The sequence below is a fragment of the Chinchilla lanigera genome, unplaced genomic scaffold (assembly GCF_000276665.1).
Source record: "Chinchilla lanigera isolate Chin_1 unplaced genomic scaffold, ChiLan1.0 scaffold00017, whole genome shotgun sequence".
NCBI classification, from domain to species: Eukaryota; Metazoa; Chordata; class Mammalia; order Rodentia; family Chinchillidae; genus Chinchilla; species Chinchilla lanigera.
Genome location: NW_004955418.1, coordinates 2,876,345 through 2,902,169, shown reverse-complemented (window position 1 = coordinate 2,902,169; position 25,825 = coordinate 2,876,345). Strand labels below are relative to the sequence as shown.

At 42.0% G+C, this 25,825-nt stretch overlaps 1 protein-coding gene across 4 annotated transcripts in view; it reads right to left on the bottom strand.

Moving 5' to 3' along the window:
- Epb41l4a (erythrocyte membrane protein band 4.1 like 4A) overlaps positions 1-25,825 on the bottom strand; it is a gene marked incomplete at its 5' end in the record, with an annotated part of 221,021 nt that extends 195,196 nt beyond the window's left edge. For all 4 annotated transcript variants that reach the window (XM_005382155.2, XM_005382157.2, XM_005382156.2 and 1 more), the window contains 1 exon segment: positions 25,613-25,825. In XM_005382155.2, coding sequence (XP_005382212.1) covers positions 25,613-25,711 — 99 coding nt within the window.

The following is a 25,825-nucleotide window of genomic DNA, read 5'->3' as shown; positions in this document are numbered from 1 at the left end:
AAGAGACAAAGCGCCCAGGAAGAAAGTGCGTCTGATATCCAGCTGTCAAATTTCTTTCCCTGACTTCTGTTTCTTTCATGTTATTCTCAAACCTGAGAAATAACTATATCTCATTACACCAACCCAGACTTGAATTATAAGTAACTGACTGGAAAAAGGAAAATGCTCCGGGGCAAAGTCCTGCGGAAGATGACATGGCAGTGGCAGGGTGGCAGGACCAGGAGGAGTTTCATGGACAGACTCAGCCTTTCAGCTCATCCGGGCTGCTCTGAGGAAAGGGAAATAGTCTTAGGCCACATATAAAATACATAATAGAGTTAATATATATAAATATAAAATTTCCTTTTAAAAATATTTTTAAAAATTAGGGTCTCACTATGTAGCTTAGATTGACCTTGAACTCACTTATGTAGCCCAGGCTGGCCTTGGGCTGGCCTCGATCCTCCTGCCTCAGCCTCCCCAGCACTCAGATTACAGGTGTGTACCACCATGCCTGGTTTAAAAAATATTTTCTATTTTAACATTTTTTTAAAAGAGGGCAAGTTGTCTACAGGCTAGGCATACTTGGTGGAGGAAGAGGTAATAAAGGCCATCAAGACAAGTCAACTTTCTCCCTAAAGGATTCTCAGAATTACAGGGGTGTGAGAGTGTAAGTGAACACTCTTCAGTCCCATGGGATGCTTAAGGTTTTCGATTTAATGTCACTTAGATGCTGTAAAAAAGGACACTTCCCAAACATGGAATATTTAAGAAATTCCAAAGAATTCAACTCAAGATTAAATGGAGCCAATGATCACATTTAGCAGAATACAGAAATGCAAGAAACAATTACCTTTAGCTTTCTTTTAAACCAGCAATGATCAAAAAATTACATCTAAAATATAACCAAAAATGTAATATTAAGGAATAACCTTAAAAAGACAGATGCAATATTTGAATGACAAAAAACCATAAAATTGTACTGAAAGAACAAAAAACTGTGAATAAATAGAAAGGCAAAGCATGATGTTAAATGTAAAAGTCTGAACCTTTTAGTTTTTCCCAAATGAAGTTACAGATTTAAAACATGGATTAAAGTCCTGGGGATTTTCTAAGTGACAAATATTATTTAAGGGCTTAAAGAAACACATACAGGGGAATGGCTAAAAAAATTAAAGAACATTCAAAGAAGTTATGAGCATGCATCCTGGCCAGATAATGAGCAGAACATATCGTAAGGGTGCAACACTGAGACTCCTGGTACAGTGATGGACTGACAGAACAAGTTAGTGGGCCCTGACACAAACTATTATATAAAGACCCTACCATTTGATTGAAAAATCAACAAAGGTAAATGAAAAACAGGTAAATTATGTTGGAGCAAAAGGTTGTTAACCAACAAATAATTTACATCTATATACAGCAAAATAAAATTTATAGATTAAAACGTAAATGTATAAAAGATCAAAATATCCATAAAAATAAAGTGTTGATACATGCTACTTGAGTGAACCTTAAAAATATTATGCTAGGCCAAAAAAAAAAAAAAAAAAAAAGCACTACTTACAAAAGACAACATATAATCCCACTTCTACCAAATGCCTAAAATAGGCAAATCTACAGACATAGCAAGCAGATTGGTGGCTGCTTGTGTTTGATGCGGAGGGTGGGGGAAGACAAGAGCTGACAGCTAAAGGACACAGGCTCTCTTCCAAAGTGATCAAAATGCTCCAAAATTGACAGGGGTGGTGATCTCCGCTCAACTCTAAGTATATTAGGAAGTCACTGAATTGTACCCTTTAAGTGGGTAGATTGTATGATAAGTGAATTATATCTCAAAGCTTTTACCAAAAATAATGAAAATACAGATGACTACTCTGAGTAGGAAAACATTTAAACTTAAAAAGATAGAACCCATGAAGAAAAACAACCATAGATGTAATTACATTAAAAATTTAAATTCTTTAAATTGAGTTTAAAGGCAAAAAGTGATAAATACATTTGCAATTAACATGACAGACCAAGTCAAAGAAATAATGAAATAGCCAGTGGGGACCAGTTATCAGTAAAATCCCCACTTAGAGCCCAAGAACCTTCTGCCATGGCCAAATAGAGATTGTTTTTTCTTTCTCATGGGAACAGATGGGTATGGACTTCCTGGAACATAGTTTAAATTATCTGCATATTCAAACTCAAGGAATGACCTTCTTGATACATATATACAGTATATATCACTTGAGATATGTATTATATATATATATATCTCAAATATATATCACTCAGAGATAATAAGGTACAGTCTAAGAAGCAACAGGTGGGTGTTCAAACTGATAGAATGTTCCTGAACATACCGTGGGTAACATGTATTTAATTCTTTGAAATTAGGATATTACTTTCTCCCTCTAAAGCCCACTGCTACTGGTAGCTAAATAATTGACTTTTTAATATGGCTTAATTAGTCCTCTCAATTACACTTATTTGTAGCTACTTTAATAAAGAATTCAACCCTAGTGCTTTATATTTTTAAAAGGAATAATAGAATGAAACAACACACTGCCTCCTTTCCGCCTAGTGGGCATTCTTTAATAAGCACAGCTGTCTGCGGCTATATACAAGCAAGGCCCTGTCACCCGTGGAGGGGCCTCTCATGTTAAATCATGGAAATGTACAGTGAAGAAGCAAACAGCCTCTGAAGCATTTGCCTCATAAACCCAGCCTATAAAATTACTCAAACCTTACATAAAACATCCCGAGAGCAAATTACTTCTCTCTGGTCCTAAACTGTTTCCAATGCAACATCAAACCTTCGGCAATAAATTTTATTAGCATACAAATTAATGTTGATTTTGACAGATTTTTTAAAGCTTACACAAGTAATTATTTTAAGACAGAGACTTCTGATTTCATCTATGTGGCCCCATATTGATTAAAAAAGGATGTTTAGGGTGGGGGCCTTTGAGGGTAATTGAACGTTTTTGTTTGTTTGAATCCAATACAGCAAGACTGGATTTAACTGTCAGGCCTTGACCTGCGAAAGGCATGAGACTGGAATGGGCACTAACTTCAGGATCAAGACCATTAATTGGGAGGGGTCAGCTTGACTGGAGTAGGAACTACCAGATCCCAGATCGGTACAGCACCGCTCTGGGTGTGTCTGGGCAAGAGTGACAGAGGCCAGCAAATTGAAGAGCGGGGAGACCACCTTGAATGTGGATGGCACCAACCACAGGCTTGTGGCCTGGACTAAATAAAGGGAAAGAAGGACACGTGTCCATTTGGGAAGAGCCTCAGTCTTCACCACTGCCTTCGGGCACTGGTCTCTATTTTCTCCAATCTTCAACGCAGACTCACGCTAGCAACTCTACCGTGAGCTCCCGAACCTGTGACTGGTGTTGCATCCTCAATCCCTCTTCTTCTGTGGCTCCTCTCTTCTTGGGCTGAGCAGCTACTGGATCCTACGGCTCTCTGGTAAACAGACAGCTATTGCGGTTTCTTCCACCTCTGATCCAGTAACCTACCTAATAAGTCCCCTTGCAAGCTGTACATGTATTTTATATTGATTCTGTTCCTCTAAGGAACCTTAATATGAGGACACTCTGAAGAAATTAACTTTTTAAATCAATTTCTTGCAGCAATTTTCTTTTTAATCCTACATGTAAGAATCATAAACATATGACACATCTCAACACTCAGGCTAATGATTTGGTTACTTTGGTAAAACAGACAAGGAAGACACTGCAGACATGGTGGGAGACTGAGCAGATGGAGAAGCTCAGGGAACACAGAGTGATTCTAGGAAGCAAAAGCAATCCAGAGAAGGGAAAAGGAAGATGCTAGTCAGTCCTTTCCCTTTTATCTCCCTACACACAGACCTCAATATTGACAGGGTCCCTTCCAATGGGTCCCTGCATTGGACAATGAAAGAAGAAAACCTAAAAAGAGAAATGGCTCTCTGGATATCCTGAGCATGCCATCTGGAAAGCCCAGAGCAGCCCCACAAGAAATGGGCCTCATATCAGATACAAAAACTAAAACCCAGAGGGCAGAGTGATCCCTTCCCACTGGACTGATCTGAGCATCATCACAGCCCCGCAGTTTTAGGACAGCCTGAGCCCTAGGAGGAAAACCCAAAGACTTCATCAGCTTTAACAGTAAGTGCCCTGTCCCTCCGGGGCAGATTTAAGGACCTGCACTGCTTCACGGTACAGACCTCTGAGGCTGGGGCCTACGTCCTCCCTGGCCTTTCCACTGGGGCCTCTGCCCCCACAACTGTGCTCATAAAAGCTCCAAGGCTGACTCAGATGGCTACTAGTGCCGGCTTCCAGCTCCAACCTGGCCTCATCCTTCAACCGGGGATGAAGCCCAGACAGATCATGTGCCCGACAGATGGTGTCCAACACAGGGGCTCTTTAAACCACCCTCAATTCAATGTCCCTCCCACCCAGCCTCCCAGCCTTCGCATCATTTTCAGTATCTCAAAGGTAAGAACTGCCATTAAAGAACTCTCTGGAATGGGCCAAGATTAGATTTCCTTACCGGGGGAAATATCTTAAAGTAACTTCATTCAATAATTTGCAAGATTTCCTTTGAGATGCAAAATAATATTTATATTTATCATAAGCCCTCTGAAGTACAGACTGGAAAAGTTTCTACATTTTCAAATATACATCATCTGTAAGTGAGACGGTAGATGAAGCAGCCTAGTACATTGTATTATAAAAAGGCTAAGGTATTATTGTACAGTTACATGAAAGAGAAAAAAATCAGATTAGTCCTAGACTTATTCAGAACTCATGACATACATTCGTAGCTTTCCACCTTCCGCACTTAAAAAATGCCAAATTTTTAATAGCAACAAAACACCAAACCCCTAAAATTATTCTCTAGGGGCAGGGGCACCAAGAAAGACTTAAAAATTCAAGTTGTTTCAACAGAAACTCACAGATCATTAAGTTAATTCAAAGTCCAACAGGGTGGGCAAACTAACACTTTGCCCATAGAGTATTTAGTTGCAGCCTGTGAGTTTTCACAAATAAATAAATAAATCTTCCTTCCCTCCATGGTAAAAGAGAAAGTAATTTAAGATTGTAGCTTAAAAGTGCACCGCTGAGCAGATGCCAGAGTCAGCCTTAAATAACACAGAGGTGGATGCAAGGTGGAGGGGAGGTGGCCAGAAACAGAAATCAGCAGATCAACCCGGCCCGGGAAACCGGCTCCCAAGCCTTTCTGTGCATTTCAGTCAGCTGAGGGAGCTTGTAAAATTTTACCCAAGGTAGACACCCCCAAGAGCACCTGAGTCAGAATCTCCAGTTGGTTGGCCGGCTGTTTTCAAAGCTTCCCTGCACAACTGTAGCGTGCATTCACGGGTCAGTACCCCTGCACTGTCAGGCAGAGAGAATAGCAAAGTTAGGGTTGGCGGCTAAGAGGCTGTGGAGGAAAACTTCCAGTCCGCACACTGCCTTGCCACAAGGCACTCCTCTGGGCCCTGCCTCAGCAGTAGCGGGTCTCTCAAAGATCCGGCCCGGCCTCTCATCCACCTGCTTAGTTATTACGTGCAGCAGCAGCTCCGGAGCTTTCTCTCTCCCTGCGCTCTGCATCATTATGTGCTATGCAAAACAGCTGTCTTCAATCTTCCAAATGGCAGCCTGGTTGGGTAACTGGTCTTACGAGCCAACTGGGCAGGGGGCAGCCAGCACGGCAAGGGAGTCTCCAAGCCCATTACTCTCCCCTTAGCCCCCTGCTAGGAGTTCCCAGAAGTAAACACACACTTAAGAGTAAATTATTGGTTTGTGGAACTCCAAAGCAGTTGGTTCTCAAATTAATTTAATGAGCTGTGAACTTACGCTAAAGTAATTTCTTATCCCAGGAGAGGAACTGATGGGCATGTAAAAAAAAAAAATCTAGGGCATAGCAGGAGGTTCAGGGGACAACAGTAGGAATACAGAAAGTGCAATCAAATTGTTAAAAAGCAAATCTCTAACATCTTCAAATACTTCCACATCATTTCACTCAAAATTTTTACTTCCCTAAATTAAGAAATAGTTGTATTGGCATATCTTTTAGGATACTGACACTGTACTAATAAGCACTTAATATATAATCTCTCATTTGATCCTCAAATTATACTAAAAGTAGTAGTGATTGTTACCATCACCTCTTTACAAAGAGAATCCTGAAGAAAGCTCAGAGGCTAAGAAGCGGCTCGAATTTTCACACAGAAATAAGGGATGGGATCAACATGCATAACTAAACTCTAATATATAAATTCTACATTTTTCAGTGCTTAAATGGTATACAATAATGCTACTATATGAAAATCACTTCATACTTTGCTTCAATAAGAAGTTTCTTCCAGATACATACTCAGTGTTTTAGAATGTCATATTGAGTTTTTATTTTAGTCTTAAACAAAATCAGACACCCACACGATATCAGAGGACAACTATAGTATACAACTGCTGTGTAACAAATCACTCCCTAATGTAATGGCTTAAAACAACCAACACTTATCTCATGCGGTATCTGACAGTCAGGAATCCAGGAGAAGCTAAGTTAAACTGAGTTATTCTGACTCTTGCTCACTCATGAGGTTTCAGTCAGAATACTGGTACTAGTCACTTTCCAGTGACTAGTGGGACAAAATACCTGACACCTGCAACTTAGAGGAAGGGTGTATTTTGGCTCAATTTTCAGAGGGATCAGTCCATGGTCAGCTGGCTCCAAGACAGAATGGCACCAGTGGAAGGGTATGATGAAGGAACTCTTCCTACCCCAAGCAGGGAGGAGTAGCGGGGGGGGAGGGGGGAGGACAAGCAAGAGCTAGGGACAAGAATACACCCACGTCACATCCCAGTGACCCACCTCCAAAAGGCTCTACCACCTAACAACACATTTAGCAACTAAACTCATCAATGGATGAATCCACTCATGAGTATAGTGCCCCCATGATGCAATCACCTTCCAAACACATGAGACATATTTTAGACCTATACCATAACCATCAGCCAGGGTTGCAGGCAACTAAGTGAGCCCGCTTGGGTCTGAAGGATCAACTTCTGAGTAGCTCACCATGTGACTGTTGGCAAGGGGCCTCAGGACTGGTCAGCTGGCTTTCCACACAGCAAGTGATGAGAGAGACAGAGATAGGGAGGGAAGAGAAGGCGGGGAGGAGAGGGGAGGAGAAAGAGGAACACCTCTAGAACCTAACCATTAACCATTATTCTACAGTGCAACATATCCAAAAAACTTTCAGCCTCCTTTATCAACAGCAAAACCAAAAAGCAAACAAACAAACAAAAAAACCTCCATGCATTTAGATTGAGAAATTTCCCTTCAAGAATACTCAGGCTAGAGTACACACCAAGCGGTGGAGGCAGACCTATGGCACACGTGCCACAGTGGGCTGTTTGTATCACTGAAAGTTCTAAGAAGTTCGCCGTCCCTGCACTAAGCCAACAGGCTACAGGATACATGCAGCAAGTTCATACAATGACACATGAAACAAATTGGTCAAAGCAGAATATTTAGACAAGACCTGATCATACAGCCTTTAAAATGGAAGGTGACCTTAGAGATACTTAGTTCAACCCATTCACTATAGAGTAATAATCATTCAATATAAAAATATTGTTGTCAAGGTGAGAGAACACAAGAAAAAGTCCTTTATTTTACAATACGGCTTTTCCTTTCTTTTTCCTAGGCTTGTCCACGCGCCAGCCCCAGCAGATAACAAGCATGGAGGCCACTGGGATCACAACACGGTCGCATTGTAACTGCTTCCTTAGAACTTGGGTTTCTGCCTTTTGATTAAACCATGTAACAGTTTACCCTGAGCACCACTCGGGCAGTGTGTCTGTTTATATAGTGACTATCCCAAGTGTTGCTCAGGCAGGTGTCATTTCAACCAATGGATTCTTGTATTGAACAAATTGAATAAAATGGCCATTTAGGTAGTTCCTGTTATATTATCTTATAAAAATGAAAAATGCAATTTTTAGTGCTCTTGTATTTAAATGATGGGACTGGTAAGTGATTAAGATCCAGTTAGGCCTGTATTTGCTATAGATTCAAAAATCAGTTCAACTAACTTGCATGAGCATTAACAAAATGAGAATGCCAATTTGAGCTCACAGGCTCCGAATGAAATGTCCCTGGGCTTCAGAACAGAGACTTCAAGGTGGCAGATACAGGGCCTTAGAGACCTCCCTCTCAGTGTCAGAATGCTTCCTAGAAGGAGGAAAACTAACAGAACCTAACCTGACAGAAGAGGGAGAGGAGACAATGACGACAGTAACAGTGACACCTTAATTAGACCTACTCAGAGAAATGAGACTTTAGCCCCGCCTTCACAGGAGGTATTCATTCTCTAAGTATGCACTGCAAGCCCAATGTGCAGGAGGTGAAGGAAGGCCTCTCAAGTGAAGACATTAAGCTGAGACTGGAAGGGTGAGGGTTGGCCGCGCACGATTCTGCGGGAAGCATTCCAGGAAGGAACAGCAGTTGCTAAGGCACTGAGGCTGAAATGGGCACCACGTCTGAGAATCAAACTGCATTCCTGACAACATCATGAATCTTAAGCTTTAGAACTCTTGAGTATTTAAGACTAATAATCTTACTTTCTCTTCAGAATTATCTTTTAAAATAAGATAAACATCATCCAGGTGCAACGGCACACATCTATAATCCCAGAACTTGAGTAGGAGACTGAGGCAAAAAGAGTACCAAGAATTCAAGGCCAGCTTGGTCTACATGGCGAGACCCTAATTCAACTCCACCAAAAGACCAGCTTGAAATGAACTACATAGTGAGACTCCATCCCCCAAAAAAACAATAAACTAAGATAAACCTAAAGCTTTTAATACATAAATTATTTGTCCAAAACAGAAAATACTGTGTTATAAGGGTACATTTCTCCATAAAATGGACACCCCCTAGTGATACACCTAAGTAAAACTTCTGTGACTTTGATCTCAGGTAGGTCACATTAAACAATCATCACATCAGACAGTTATAATTAGGCAAATTAGCCATCCAGTATAAAGAGAGAAGAAACAGCCAATAAACAGAAACTGGATTCTGACCCCCTCCTCCTAATCCAAAGCAAACCAGCCAAACCCCGCAGTTTGTAGCCTCCTGTCCACACGCCCTCCCTCACGCTGACCAGGACATACGCAGGCTCCTCCCCTTTTCCCCATGACTACACCCCAGCCCTGCTAGGTTCTTCCTGTTTCTGCTTCCGGACCTTTGGACTGGCTGTTCCCTCTGCCTGGAACTTCTGCCCCCACCCTTGTCCCCACAATGACCCCCTTCTCAGAACAGCTCACTCCATCAGACCCCCTGCCGTATACTCTCATGTGGCCACCCGCACTTCCCCCAGGCCCATGTGGTTACCACCCCGGTCCCCCACTAAGGGAAGCTCCACACCGGCAGAGACTGTGTTATTCTGCTTCACGGTTACATCCCTCTATCCTGTCCACTGCTGAATGCCAGCTCTCCTCTCACACTAATGCTCTCCAGGATCCAGGTTCCCCCGGCTCTAGCCCGGTCAGCAACTACCAGTCGAACGTTCAGAAGCATCACAGAGCTCCCTTCTCCGACCCAGTCGCTCTTCTGTCTTCTACACGGGTCAATTTACAATGAAACTTTTCAAAAATACAGGGTTTTCTTTAGGTAAAGCAAGGAGTATTCTGTGGAATATGCACACATTTTCAGGAGCTCTGGCTTCCATACTTTAAGAAAATGTTGTTTCGGGATTTATATATGACTCACTTTTTGAGAACAATGTTTAAAAGGTAGAGAAAAGGTTCCTAGAGGGTAGTCAGTCATCTGTTTCCGCAAACACAAATATTTAATGCGGTATTTAAATGTTAGAGCACTTATCTTTCTCGGGCTCACCAAAAGGGAAAAAAAAGTACAGCATTTTCAAATAGAAAGAAAAGATTTCTTTAACCTGAAAATATATGGGGGCGGGGGTGAGTTTCTTCACTGCCATTCACGAAGGAAATCTGCAACCTAAAGGGATTGGTCTGCTGTCAGCCAAGGGTCTGGTTTCCTTTACAGCTGTCCCTTGGAAGTCACCATCATGCTTGTGTCAATACTGATGTTTCTATGACACTGTCACAACCTGCTCCCCTGGGTGCACATAATGGCTTCCCGAAAGTCTAGGGGAAAGGTCTTCAGGGTTTGTTAGACTAAGCCTCTGGAAAATAAGGATTGATCAAGGCTCTTAAGAGCCTCAAAAGAAGGAAAAGGCAACTTAAATTACTACAAAGCTAACTCATCATGTCTCCACTACTGAAATAAAAAAAAACTGTGCGTCTTTTTTTTTTTTTTTTTTTGGACCAATAATTTACGAGGAATTTTAACTGGTAAACCCTTCCGGGTTTTCAAATGTAAGCATCATTGCTGAAGCACGTCTTCATCGAGTGATCAAAGATGTCTAAATTGAACGGACCTATTTATGCTTGGTCAAGCAAGCAGACCAGTCCACTCCTGACTACTATCAGAAACAGAAATGGTTTTCCTTTACCCTATGACCTTCAAAAATGTAAAAAGTTATACATAAAAATCCACATCAAATAAAGAGAGACAGAGAGCAAGCTGGTAGTTGTTTTCAAAATAAACTCAATGAGTTCATTTTCTAATCAGCGAATTTAAATGCAAATAATGAATGACTTTTAACAAAGATTATACTTTGCCTTATGATTTACAACTCCTAAGGACATTTAGGTCATGATTTCCCATCTTTTTTTTAAAAAATCTCTCTTTAGGCTTAGCATTATATGGCTATGTAGTGCAACTAACCTTTATTTGGTATTTATCATGGTATTTACCATTACCCTGAGCACTTACATGTATTTCATTCAACCTTCATCACCTAGGAAGTAGATATTATCCTCATTTTACTGATGATCAAACTCGGGCAGACGGAGCTCAACAACTTGCTAAAGGTCACTAGTGAGCAAATGACAAAGTCACAAAATAATAATTATTAACAGTTTGGAGAGCTTTAACATATTCTAAGAGTTTCTCAGCTATTATCTCCTTTGAGCCTCCCAATATTTAGATTAACAGGATGATATTAGCCTCCATATAATTTTACAAACGGAAAAACTAAGACTCCAACACACTGAAGGCTTTTCCAAGCTAGAAAATGAAGGCAGCAGAAGAAGAACCAGGATGTTCTGAGTCTAGATTCTCTCCTTCTCCCACTATACAGACTACCTTTCCTATAAAGAAATAAAAATATTTTCAATAAACATATTTACATCATGCACTGATTATTTCTCAAAATACTTCCAGATTTAAGCTCCAGGTGGTTAAAAATTGTCTGTTCCTAACATTAAATGCAGGGCTTGGTACTCAGGAAATTGCCGGTCTAAGCATCGGCCAGACACTCCTTGTCCTCCTCCATTAAGCCCATCTCTCTGTTTGACATATGTCTCCATCCTGCACACCCAAGAGGCATAGACCATCCTCATGGGTCATCAGGAGGCCAAAGTCTATAGAAATCCACAACTGCTTCTGCATAATCTAATATCCAAAAAGATATGAAAATGTATCATTTCATCTTAAACTTCATGCCAAAACTCATCTCAGGACTATGGTAATCCATCTTCAAGATGGTACCCAGTGAGCCACACCTTCTGGTCTTCAAATCCTTGTATAGTCTCCCCTCAACAACCAAAGTAACAGGATGCTATAAAAGACTGTGGCACCACTTAGCACCATTCCCTCCATCCCTCTTTCTCTCCCTTTCCCATGTCCATCTGCCTCTCTCATCACTTGCTCTAGAGAGAAGCTAACTGCCATGTTACAAGGGTACTCAGACTATGCAGAGACCACATAGGGAGGAGCAGAGGCTTTCTGTCAATAGCCACTGAAGAACCAAGGTCTGCTAACAGCCACATGAGTGAACTTGGAAGCAGATCTACATCTTGAGCATAACTTTATAAGACATCTTGAATCAGAGTGGCCAGCTAAGCCACTCCTGGATTCCTGACCCATAGAAACTATAAATGATAAATGTTGATTCTTCACAATTTGCTACATAGCAAGAGACAACTTATACAGGAGCAAAAATTTGTTGCCACAAAACTTCTTATAGTCCTTTTTTACCCCTACTTACTGTAAATATCCAAATGTTAAATTGCAGAAATACTGATGTTTGGGGTTTATGAGATACCACTCTAGATCTGCCCTGAAAGGGTGCATAATGTATACACCATATCACCTTACTGGCATCTGAAAAATCTTGGATCTTTAAACACACTGGGCCCCATGGGTTTCAGATGAGGCACTGTGAACCTGTATTCACTTTTCTAAAACACCTTTCTTGATTAACCTCACCCTATATGAATTTCTTTTCTATAAGAATTTCTAGAAGCTGGGCATGGTGGTGCACACCTGTAATCCCAGCACCCTGAAAACTGAGGCAGGAGGTTTACTGTGAATGCAAGGCCAGCCTGGGCTACATAGTGAATTCAAGGCCAGCCTGAACTATGTAGCAAGACCCTGTCTCAAAAAAAAAAAAAGAATTTCTGTACCTATTAGAATCCCACCACAGACCCCATTACTTAATGTTGTAGTGCCCTGCATTATCCTGTATTGTTTTATAAGTAAATGTTTTGTCTTTCCTCCAAAAGTTAAATTTCTTAAGGACAAAAGTCCTCCTTCTGATGCACTGCCCACCACCAGAAATCAAGATGCTACTGGGTACACAATAAGCTCTAAATAAAATCTTATACAATTGAGTTCATAAATGCCAACCCACAATTACAGACACATAGCATCGATTCAGACCCCAGTACACCCTCACACTCAAAACCTATATATCTTCAGATAACTGTCCCAGAACTTGACATAAAAACAGCAAAACAAAAGAGAAGCAGGCTCTCTGAGGAATTCTGGAAATTTCGCACATCCTCCAAGCGCCCTTGTAAACAGCAGCAAAAGCGTGAAGAAATTATCATTATCGGGGAAAAGATCCCATTAGTCTCCTGATGATAGGACATCTGAATTCCTCAACAAAAGAACAGTTTTACCTTTCTCTCCTCTGCATCCTTCCTCAGGCAATAAAAAGGGTCACTAATCAGTTTTTAATTATCTTTCTTGTAGAGATGTCAGCTCAGAGCTGTAGGAATTCAGGGTAAAGGCTTCATGATACAAAGACCATGGAAAAAGTTTAAGTGACACAAGCTCTAAGACCATGCCATTCAAGAAATCATTTATTAGATAAATAAGAATTATCTTTGTTAGAATCTTATTTATCTTAATAAGAATCTTGTTAGATAAATAAGAATTTTCAAAATAGGCAAGAAATTAAAATGCAATGTAAGAACTATTACTCTGAAGAGTTCACATAAGCAATCTCTTAGGTAAATTTTTAAAAATACAAAAACAGAAACAAACAAACAAAATGACCTAACCTGGATGAGTTCCAGAAATCCAAACACAAAGGCTGAAGGAGGTAATTAGGACAAACCACAGAACTAGAAAGACTTCATTTTAGACAGGAGATCAAAACAAAAATACAGGAAGAGGTTGGGAGTACGGGAGCCCAGAGGTCTGGCAGTGACTCTAAGTGGTTTTCAGCAAATTGTGAACTCTGTCGCTATACCCAGCTCTCAGTCCTTCCTTCCAGGCAGTGAAGACAGTGGGGGTAGGAGATGGCGGGAGGTTGGGGGGGCCTTGTGTCTAATTTTCTACTGTAAGTGAAATCCAGTCTGTTTTAATTTATGTCACCTCCACCCACCTCCACCCCAGCTACCTGCCGCCGTTTCAGGGCTATCGAGGGGCTGCATTCAGTGACCACATGTGACTGTCACTGGTTTGGTGCAGAGGATCAGGTGAACTATTGGGCAAAAGAACGATGAGTGGATGAAAAAGCACTGATAAACAGAAAGTATTTGGTGTGAAAGACCTGGGGATGCTGTGGCATTACCTAAATTCCAGACACTCGAGATTCCCTTCACAAAGACAGCCTTTGGAGCCCCGTATCAATTGAGATTTTTCAAGTTTGAACACCAGTGGCTTTGAAAATGAACAATCCCGACAAGACTACAGAGCTTTATGTTGTGCCAATTTCAATACTACTAAGATTTGCTACCATTTTCCTCAGGTATAGCAGATCCTAATCCAAATCCTTAAAGGCAGGGTTGCTCCCTGGCCTTAGCCTGCAATCCTGCCAGAAATCCCTGAAGTTCAGGGTTTAAAATGAGGCGAGAGGTTGTGTGTGCTCAGAAGTAGTCCTCTAGCTGTCTCTATTATTTTCCTAGAAAGAGAAAACAAACCAGCATAATTGCCCTGTTCCTCATAAATCTCTAAGAATTTCTCAGTATGTTTCAAGCTTATAGGAAAGCCACATATTTAAATATTAACTTTTCTAATATCTATATCTAATATCTATCAAAACTATCTATTAGATATTTCTAATATCTATCAAAACTATCCCAAAAAGTTCTTCATATAACACACTTAGATATCCTTTTCCCAGTCCTCCATCCAATGATTTACACAAAGAACCAAAGGCAAATCCTACACAGAACATAAATAGGAACACTCAAAGCTTAAGCAGAAAAGTTTGAGAAATAGAAACACAGTATTCAAGCACAATTTGAAGTTACAAAAGCAATAGCAGCAGCATGACTTAAATTGGTCCTTTGTAAATATTTACAAAGCACCACCACGTGCCTGGCATTGGCTCTCAAGAATTTAACAGTGGGTGAAACAGACAATGCCAGGGCCTCCAGAACTCTGTGGAAATTTTTTTCAAAATATTAAATGTGTTTAACTAGGAGGGTTTTTTCCTGCTTAATTTCACACATCAAATTTACCAAGGAACTAGTAAAAACAAACAAGATATATAGAGTCACACAGACCAATGGAATAGAATTAAAAGCACAGCAATAAACCCTCACATTTATTGTTAGTTAATTTTTTTTTAAAATAAAGGTGCCAAGATAATTCAAGGGTGAGAAAAATAATCTTTTGAATAAATGGTACTGGGACAATGGGATAATTTCGTGCAAAAATATGAAGACTGGATCACAGACCTAAGTGGAAGGCCTTAGGTTATAAAACTTAAAGCGCAGGAATAAATCTTCATACCTTAGCTTAAGAAATAATTTCACTGACATAACACCAACAGCACAAGCAACAAAAGAAAAAAAGAACAGACTTCATCAAAATTAAAACTTTTTGTGTTGGAAAAAATACCATAAGAAAGTAAAAAGAAAACCCACAGAAAGGGAGAAAATATATCCCAATCCAATATCTAGTAAGAGATTTGTATATACAATATATTTTAACTCTTAAATTCTCAGTAAAAAGACAACCTAATTTTAAAAATTAGCAAAGAATCTTAGTAGACACCTCTCTAAAGAAAATAAACAAAGAGTCAATTAGTACACAAAAAGGTGCTCAATTCACTGGAAATCAGGAGAAAATGAAAATCAAAACAACACTAAAGCCTGGGGATGTAGCTCAGCAGCACAGCGCCTGGCAAGAGCAAGGTCCTGAGGTCAATTCCCAGTACCAAAAAACACAACACTGAGACCCAGCTGTGGTGGCACACACCTTTAATCCCAGCACTCAGGAGGCTGGGGCAGGAAGATTACTGCAAGTTCAAGGCCAACCTGGGCTACATAGTGAATTCAAAGCAAGACCCTGCCTCAAAAAAACAAAAATAAAAAAAAAACCAACACTGAAGTACCCCAATAGGAAGGTTATAATCAAAAAGGCAGACTATAAAAAGGGTTGGTGAGAATGTGTAGAAACTGGGAATTTTCCACTGCTGTGGGACTGTAAAATGATACGGACATCACTGGAAGCCGTTTGATTCTTCCTTCAACTGTTAAACCTTCGCCCTTAGGTATATATGTAACAGAAACTAAGGCCCATGTCCACACAAAGATTTGTACACATAAAGCTTCACAGCAACAGTATTTCTGTTTGTCTGTTTTTGACACAAGATCTCATTATGTAGTCCAGGCTGGCCTTGAACTCACAGTGATCCTCCTGCCTCTCAAATTCTGAGATTACAGGCATGCACCACCCAACCTAGAAGCAACAGCAGTTATTTATAATAGTCAAAAAAATAAAAACAATCCGAAAGTTCAGCATCTGGATAAATAAAAAGTAAATAAAATATAGCAGAATATTCATATAATAGAGTATTATTCTGCGGTAGAAAGACCAATACGTGCTACACTGTCGATGCTGTAAAGACGGTAAGTGAAATCACGAGCGATCACATGGTATATTATTCAGTTACATGAAATATCCAGAATATGCAAACCTATACACAAAGACGATTGTAGCTGCCTAGAGGTAGGGGAGCTGGGGCTGGAAGGAAACGGAGTGGTCACTAACCGGTATGAAGTTTCTTTTTGGAATAATGACAGTGTTTGAAAATTGACTGTGACAATGGTTGCCCAACTCCGACTACACAGAAAAAAACCACTGAATTGTACATTTTAAGTGTGTGGCATATAATTTATATCTCAATGAAGCTACTTTTAAAAACTAAATATGTAAGAAATGAAGGAGTCAAGCAGGTGCACTACTTAAACCTGGAAAACCTGAAATGGAAAAAGGAAAACGGTGTTCTCTTAGAGTTATTGGCTTATGTTACATTGTCTTATCCAAATTGATTCATCCAGTCAACAGTGGTCCACTGGCGCCAGCCACTTCGAACTGGGCTGGACTGGGCTCCCCTATAAAAGACTTCCCCTCCCTCAAGGCTTTCCATCGGCTACCAAAAGCAGCTGCCTCACATTAGGCAGAATGAAAGGTTTCAGTATCTCAAGATAAGGCAGAAAGCCCTCCCCTAATTTTAGAGATAAGGAAACACAAAGAAGGTGACTTGGTCATGTTTACAGCACTAACAAAAGAGAGGAAGATTCGGAGCCAGGTTTATCTATGGCTAGAACATAGTTCCTCTTCACCCCACTAAATTCTTCCCAGGGCAAAGTGGGCGAGACACCTTCTCTACTACCTAGCATCATCTCTTCCCCTCCAGAACCGTCTGGCCCTCTGCTGCTGCCTGCAACAATACTGAGTCCCCAGAGGGCAGAGTGGAAGAGACAGGAGAAGAGGGCCTAGAGGTCACTCACTCTACCCTGAGCACTCTCTCCTCATCCCCAGGTTCCCTTAGGGTGAGTGAATAAAACTTCTTTCCCCTGAAGCAGCTTTCAGTGAGCTCTCCGTAACTGGAAACTAAGGCCTCTTCACTGATAAAGGCAAAGTGTAGTGTTATTCACAAACCAGGAAGCCCAGGAGGGAAAGCCGGTCTGGGGTGAGGGGAGCTACCCACTGTGACAGCCAGTAGGCGATCAGAACCAAGATAATAATGCAGTGGAGACTAAGGGGAGGGATTTAGGAGTGAGATTTACACCGAAGCAGTAAGAGTGGAGTTTCAGCACGGCAGGTGTAGCTCAGGCAATCTGAGCAGACATACAGCTGGAGCGTAATCAGCGTTACCTTGATCCACGAACTCAATTCTCTCCACAATTATGGGTGCAAACCAAACAGCATGAGAACCAAATCAAATTTCTTCTTAAAGACAATATTGAACCTAATCCCTAAATTTGATTCCATTCTTGTCCAACTGGGTTTGCGACCAGAATTGTGGAAAGATTCAAGTTCCCGATCCAAGGTACCAGTGTATATCACTTCTTCATACACAGAGCTCTGACGAATCATTAGCATCTATGAATATCCAATCCCTCCTGCTCTCCACTTCTATCAACCACCCATACCCCTCCAAGAGCTGGAACCACCTTGGGCAGAGGTGTGGGGAATAGAATTTCCAAGTTGGAATTGAAGAACAAATGTGTTCAAAAGTAATACATCATCTATACAAATAGCTACCATTTATTGAGCACCTTTTTATCCTGTTACCTGTTTTGTTTTGGTTTGGTTTTTGTCTTTTTGAGACAGGGTCTCACTATGCAGTTCAGGCTGGCCTTGAGCTCACTTTGTAGCGCAGGTTGGTCTCAAACTCGCAATGATCCTCCTGCCTCAGCCTCCCGAGAGCGCTGGGATTACAGGCATGTGCCACTGTGAGGGGACATATCACACACTTCAACTTACACCTGAGGAAACAGAGGTGGCTCAAGAAAAATCACCAGCCCAGTCACCACGCCATTAACTAAGTGACAGGTGGGGACCTGGCCACAGGGCACAGAAAGGGAGGGGAGGGAATGAAAGTGACTACACAGGAACCTGGGTGGGGGAGACTGGCTGGACTTCGAAGTGTGGAGGCCACCCTGAGTCAGGAGCAGGGAGAACGAAGGACAGCGAGCCACTCTGACAAGCGACATTTAAGGTGGCAGAGACTCGGGGCTGCTTCTTAAACTGAGTGTAGCACAAGGTGGAGCTCCACGGCAGGAAAGGGTAGGCCGCTTGGACCCTGAGCTCCCCTCCAGGTACCGTCTGTGCGGGAAGCTGTGCTCTACCCCAAGCCTTCTCGAACCGCCTTCTGGAAACTCAGGGGCTCAGAATGCGTCCTGCCCAGACCGCATGCCTCCACTGCCCCTGTGGTTCCTATCTCAGCTAATGTCCACTGCTCCGCCCCTCACCACCTAATCCTCCCATAGGCCTTGTCCTGACACAGCACTCCGCACTCCGCAGCCTCTCCAGCACGCCCCCTTTGCTCTGCGGGCCGCATCTCTCCGTCCCTTCTTCCCTTGGCCTGTCAGTCTGCCCTAGCAGGACGCAAGGTTCCTTGGGAGTCCTCCAGCTCCTTCTGTGCAGCAAGGATTGTTCAGATCTGCTAGAGGGAGGAGCCATGACAGCCCCTGGGGATCTCTTCACAAGAGTGTTTGGTTACACAATAGGGGATTAACAATAGGCAGCATTAGGGAAGAATGGCTGTTTTGCTGAAGACAGAAAACAAGCAGGAAATACACACATGGCTCAGGGGGGCACAGGAACGCCAGCTATATTTCTGAGACTGGCGCGGACTCTCTAGATTGTAGCGACAAGCTTTTTGAGTCATAAAGTAAACTGACTGGTTCCTGAACTTAACACACCTAGGCTATGCCTAGGACAAGTGATAACAGGTGCCCGTTTAATTTTATGAGAGACTCAGAACAAGATCCACGGCGCAGAGGCCACGGCAGTTAGTCACCACAACCCGAAGCGGGCTGGCCAGGATCGAGGACAAGTACAAGATGCAAAGATAAAGCTGGGGCAAAGCTGTCAACCTCAGAGAGGCAGGAAGGGCACAGCCAACCCAGTCTCTGACTTGTCACCTTTACAGCAGGCCTGTGGACAAACACACTCTGCATCCAAATGAAAAACATCGTTTTTGACTAAAAAAACCTCATGTTTAACTTATTTACTGTCTTTCCTACTAAGTGTTAGAGCCATGTCAGATTACGTCTATGCAGCTTTAAGAGTAAAATGGGGGGTACAGCAAGATTAGAAGTTATGGGGTGCTCCCAGATTACGTAAACCCACACTATAAAGCCAACCAGCACTGTTCCCAGGCAGTTAAAGAGACAAAAAATAACCAAAGTGAGAGGCTCTCTTATCCATCCATGAAATACGCACTTCTTCCAAAATGCTGTGCTTTGAAGCTGGAAGGAAAAGTGGTACTTAAGAAACAGAAAGACGGTGCTGCCGTCACGAGACAGAAGTGCGGTGACTCACGTTTTCTGAAACAGCTGCTAGTCAGCTCTCAGAACGCTGCATGCCTTCAGTCCATTGAACCATCTCATTTTCTACCCATTATCAAGACAAAAAACTGGAGTGTCTTGGCAATAGACTTTTCACAGTGAAAAATTTTACTCTGGCATCTTTTCTAGTAAAAATAAAATTGGCAAAGCGATCTCATTATCCGTATTAAAGATTTTCGACAAGGCCTATTCCAACTGCAACACTCCATTCACATTATGGTTCATCAGCACCTGTTCCATGCGGTGTACAGTTCTAGCTGCCGGGGATCACGGGCGGGGGTTCCACAGGAGATGGATGAGTTCAGACAGAATGCTCACAATGTGCCACATGCTGTGACAGGGATGTGTGTAAGGTGTGGACCAGCACTTCATTCTGCCTGGTCAGGCCCAGCTGAAAGCTTCCCAGCAGAGCTGACACTTGATTCACGTCTTAAAAGGATGGTTTCGGTGAGGGTGTGTTCGGGAAAGAGAGAGGGCACAGGAATTGTACACCACGTCCCGGGAACCCATGCACAGTCCCAAGAGTCAGAATGTTTGGGAAACAGCATTCTGCGAGTCCTTAGGCAGCACAGCTGGCCCGGTCAGGGAGACTGCTCTATCAAACAGTGACGTTGGGACTTTATCACGAACCATGAATGAGTCAACACAAGAAAGGGAGGACAGAAAAGAGGAAAAGTCGAGTCACCATTTTCTGGGTGTTCATCACCTACAGGGCACTACGGACGTGTGCAGCGAGCGCTGTTACTGTCTCCAGGTTACAGAGAGTGAGGCTGAGACTCCAAAAGGGATATTTCTGAAGGCCTCCAGCTAGTGAGAAATTAGTACAGCCAAAATTTAAACAGGACGGCCTGACTCCACAGCCCAGGCTGTTAATCACATCATTACACACACCGTTCCTCCTATAAGACTAAGCACAAGTTATAGACACTGACAATCATATTGTTTTCACCGAAACAGTAGGCAAACAACTCACTGCTGCAAAACAGGACAAAAAATGGAAAAAATAGAAAGCACTGAAAGCTGCCTCTGCATCCAGCATGGAAGACTAAGCACCAAACATAGGAAGAAAGGCAGCTGCTACACTCCACGGTGCCGGTCCACAACCAAGGTGATTCTGCCCACCAGGGACACTGGGCAACATCCAGGATATTTTGGCTGTCGTGCCTGGGGAAGATGCTGCTTGTATCTCACAGGGAGGGACTAGGAGAGACACTAAGTATCTTACAATGGACAGGACAGCAAAGGATTGTCTGGCCCTACTATCTGGGAGAAAACTTGACACAAAACAAAGAAAAAGTATTTCTCGTCTTGTGTGTGTCTTAATAAAAATAACAAACTGCTGTCCAGACAGCTAATCAGAAATAGAATCAAGACACTTGTCCCTACAATTTAGACTCAACCCTTCTCACTCATGCTCAAAGGCAGCAAAAACACTACATTCATTCAAACTTAGTTCAGGCTTAACATTCTAGAACTCAAGAGCAGACATAGTAACAGGGCTGCACGACGTGTAGCTCACCATCAGCCAAGAACAATATATGCACCCGGAGAAGGGCAGCCATCCACTGCTGGAGCAAACAATGCTTTTCTCTTAGTTTTAAAATTATTTTTTAATTTAGGAGGCTGAGGGAGGAGGGTCACTGGGAGTTCAAAGCTAGCCTGAACTACATAATGAGACCCAGTATCAAAAAAAAAAAAAAAAAAAGGAAAGAAAGAAAGAAAATATTCAATCATGGATGATAAAAGGTATATAATTTCTTCAAGAGGAAAAAGTTTCTTCCACAAATACTAGTTCATCTTAAGCAGCCACAACGTGGATACCACATCTCGGTTTTGGAAAGCTAGATGCAGTGTGGAGGAGGGGCATTTTGTACCTCGGTCACATCTAATGTACTACCCAATGAAGATGGAGACCCACGGCCAGCTTACGTTAACACACAGGTTCCTTGCTCTAACCTATGTTTATAAGTTATGTGGCTGATACCCAAAGACAAAGGTATTTGCATATGTACTTAATACAAGTTGTAAAGAGTTATTGCTTTTCACTTTTTCCTCCCAATCTTCTGGGACATTTTCTTCACTAGTCCAAATGGAATGGAAATTATAATTCTTGGTAAATAAAATGTATATACTTTAAAGTCCTGCTTTGTAATTCTTTTTCTGATTTATTAGGAAGTTCCTGATCAGAGCATCAAAACTGACATAGTATTCCTTCAGGAATCTCAGGATGATTGGGCTCTAACATTATTTAGCAATTAACAGAAGAACTGTATGTTTTAACTATGAATTGTACGACATATCTCAATAAAGCCACTTTTAAAAGCTAATGGAGTTTCCATTTTCCTGTCTCATTAGTTTCATTAATTTACTCAACATGTCTAGGAAAATGAGTGTCTCAGAGGGCCAAAAGTTGCAAGACATGGGAGACATGTATGTAATCCCAGCATTTGGGAAGCTGAGGCAAGAGGATCACCACAAATTTGACACCAGCCTGAGCTCCTGAGACCCTGTCTCAAAAAAATAAAAAATTAAAAAATTAAACTGTCTCATATTTGCAAAATCAATTTGGAGGACTACATTTATAATCAAGCCCTGTGATGCCCCCTGCCCACTAAAAGTCTTTTGCTAACCAAGTAACAGTCTAAAAAAGTAGTTTGAGTCATTGAGCAAGTTATGCTTTTGAAAAGAACAAATAGATCTCTACCCTCCCTAGCACGGAGAACTACAAAAGACCTAACAAAAGATTTCCAGAACAAACATTACTCAAAAAACCAAGACCAACCATAGCAGAAATTCTTACTTGAATAAACAACAGAGATAGCAGCAGAGAACAAACGGCTAAAAACTATTGTATGGCTCAACACACGTAACCAATAGTTCTCAGTTTATATAAACTTAGATTTTAAAATCCTGGCCAGGGCTCACCCTATGAACTGAATGAAGGACTTCCTGCTTGTCAAGAGAGGTCACTTCTGAAGCAAGCTAAGAATGCAAATACCTATGGAACATTGATATGAATACAAAATGTTGTGTTTCTTTTTCTAATTATTTTTAAGTGGAAAATTATTTCCCATTTAAATGATACTCCTCTGAACATAGAAGACATTCAACTATTATTTTCAGGCTGAAATGTTTTCTATGGGAACATATCAACTTTTTCCTAAGGTCAGTGAAAAAGTTAGATCTAAGTTGTAGAAAATTAGTTATAACTTCTCCATTTGGTGGTTGTTGTTGTTGTTGTTGTTTGAGACAGAATGTCACTATCCCATTCTGACTGTCCTCAGAGTCACAGCAATCCTCCTGCCTCAGCCTCCTAAGTGCTGGGATAGCAAGTATGCACCACCACATTTAATTCGTAATATGGTACCTAAGTCCATAGAGTGATTTTCAAAATGACACATAGGAAAAAAAAGTTTTACCAAGCTTTCTTCTTGCATCTTCTACTTAATATACTTCAATTAATCTTCTAACTCAATGCATTATTATAATAGAAATACAAGAAAATTCTTTCTTGTTTTTTACAAGCAAATGCTTAGGTAACCATGTTGGATAAAATATGTAAATAATGTTAATGCAAAATGAGCTGTCTTTTCACTTGAGAACAGGACAATGGATATGAGAAGGGGCCATCACAAAATAAGTACAAGAAAACACTTGAAAAATACAAAAACATTGACTTTTTCCTGTTCTAATTTCAGAGGGAAAGGGGTTAATTGATAATCCATTTAACTTTGTTTTTAATTAGTGATAAGCAAAATTATCAAAAGTACCATCCCAAGGGAGAACACAACACTGTAGTAGCTATTGGCTATTAACTCTGAAGTGATTGTTTACTTTTAATTTACAAACACAATTTACAGTAACTGTACCTATGCATCATAATTTAGGAAGGTTAGGGAAAAAAATTTCTAAATCAAGTATGTACAGAATCACATACACACGTTCATTTTTGTAGTATTGTTCACACACAAGATGTTTTTTCACACCTTATACCATTTATATACAAATATGTTTAATTTAGTACATACCACGAGTGGACCTGTGCATTTGGACGGTACTTGCAGATAACGTGGTTAACTTCAGCAGACATCTATGTTACACACATGGCCATCAAAGTAATCACGGCATGCTTTTGTGGCACCGAAAGAGGCCAAGCCTGTCGTGAAATGATTACTTCCAACAAAACCCTGCTTAAATTATTGTTTAGTTATATGGCACACAGCCAAAATAACATTATTATAAAGTTGCTGTTGCCTTTGACTCACCAATTTTCAACCTATTTGTAAACCAAGATAAGCACCATCAGTTACTATAAATAATTATGGATCTGGATTTTTGATGCACGCTTCCTCGACAAAATGATGCCATTGGATCCCAAATCTTGGGTGCTCCTTTGACAGAATACCCTCCCATGGCAGACAGGGCATGGCTTTCACGCCTCCATAGGAAGCTCAGGCTGCCTATGACTCTAGACTCCAGATGAATTTAGACTTCACACGTCAGGAGGACTTCTTTGTTGTTTTAGTATCAAATCACCATTTACCTTTTTCTAATTGTTTCCACTCTTACACCACAGAGAATCTCTTTACTCCCGAGAACTTGGGGGTTTTACAATTTTTGCCTAATTTATTAGGCAAAATGTTACCTCCTCTTATAATGTAAATTCCTAATTTCTTTGGGCTGGTGAAGTGTTTGGGTACATAAAGAGAAAAAAACAAAATGAACACTCTCCTTCAAAGACTGTTTCACTGGCCACAAAAGAAAATTTTGCTGATTATAACCACTGAGAACATGATAGTGAAAACAATTTCCTAAAGGAAAGAGCTCCAGGGATCTTGTAGCTTTAACTGATCATTTTTGCCCCTCTCTCCTGCAAAAGACACCTGTGAAATTAGAACTCTGTACTCCAAATATGTCAACATCAACGCTGAGACTTCTAGCCAGGAGCAGTTACTCCAGGGTGCGCAAAGCTGTGAAGACGGATTCGCTTAGGTGAACGCCCAGGGCCTACCCCTTCAGGATTAACTTCTGAGCGACAGGACTAAGAGGCGACACTTAGCAGCCGGAACCGGACTTCTCAGCCAGCCAGCTAGCTCTATCGGTGGAAGGCGCGGCTTCCTTTCACCAGACTCAGCCGCCTCGTTATCTAAAATACCTTAGTGATTTAAAAGTAAAGGAGAAAGAGAAACAAAACAACGAAACGCCCAGGTTTCGGATCTCCGGTAGGAGGTTAAACTGCCCCGGGAGCAAAACAGGCGCGCAGGCGCATCCTCAGGTTGTCAGGAACACGCGGCAGTACTCATCAGTGCTGAGGAAGTGGATCCTCCAAGCTCCGCAGCCTTTTTGTTCGGGTTTTTAACGCAGTTGCGTTTTCAGGGACTGCAAACCGGAGCAGCGCTATTACCGAACCGCTTTGAGAGACGTTTACTTTAAATGTGGGGCTCAAACCAGTTCGCTTCGGGAAAAGGGAAATTATTTTCGGTGCAAATGTCATACTACTCAATCACACACCCAGAGAACACAATCGCAACGGTCCAATGCATGTGCCTCAAGGTATGCACTAGTTTACGTCCCAAGAAAGCTATCGAGAAAAAATTCTCTCCAACAAAGCGGAGCGGAACCGTGCCTTATACACCGGGGTAGGGTGCAGCCTGCACTCAATCTTGCGCCTCCGTGGGAACCGCGGGGGGCCTAGGCGCTCGGATAGGAAGCCGAGGGCAGTTTTGGTCTCGGTCTCAAGATCGCGGATTGCTGCAAGCTGGGGGTGCTTGGAGTCACCTTTGCGACGTGAAGCTCGCTTTACCAAGGAATCGGTTACCCCCGCCCGGCCCGTCCGCGGCTCTCTCCTGCCCAGCGCGCACAGGCGCAGCCCCCGCCTCGCGGTGACAGCCCCGAGACAAAGCCTGGACCCGAGCCCCGGGCTGCAGCCCCCCGGCGCGCCCCGCGCCTACCTTGATGCCCTGCTGCTGTGTGGTAAGGGTCAGCTTGGATTCATCCAGGAGCAAAACTTCGCAGTAAAATTCTTCCGGCACAGCGCAGAAACAGCCCATGTCGGCGGAGACCGCTCCTGAGCGGCCGTGAGAATCAGCGTCCAAGCCGCCGAGCCGCCCCCTCCCCAGGCGCGAAGCTTTAACGCGCGGTCCGGGCCGCGGCGGGGGCGACGG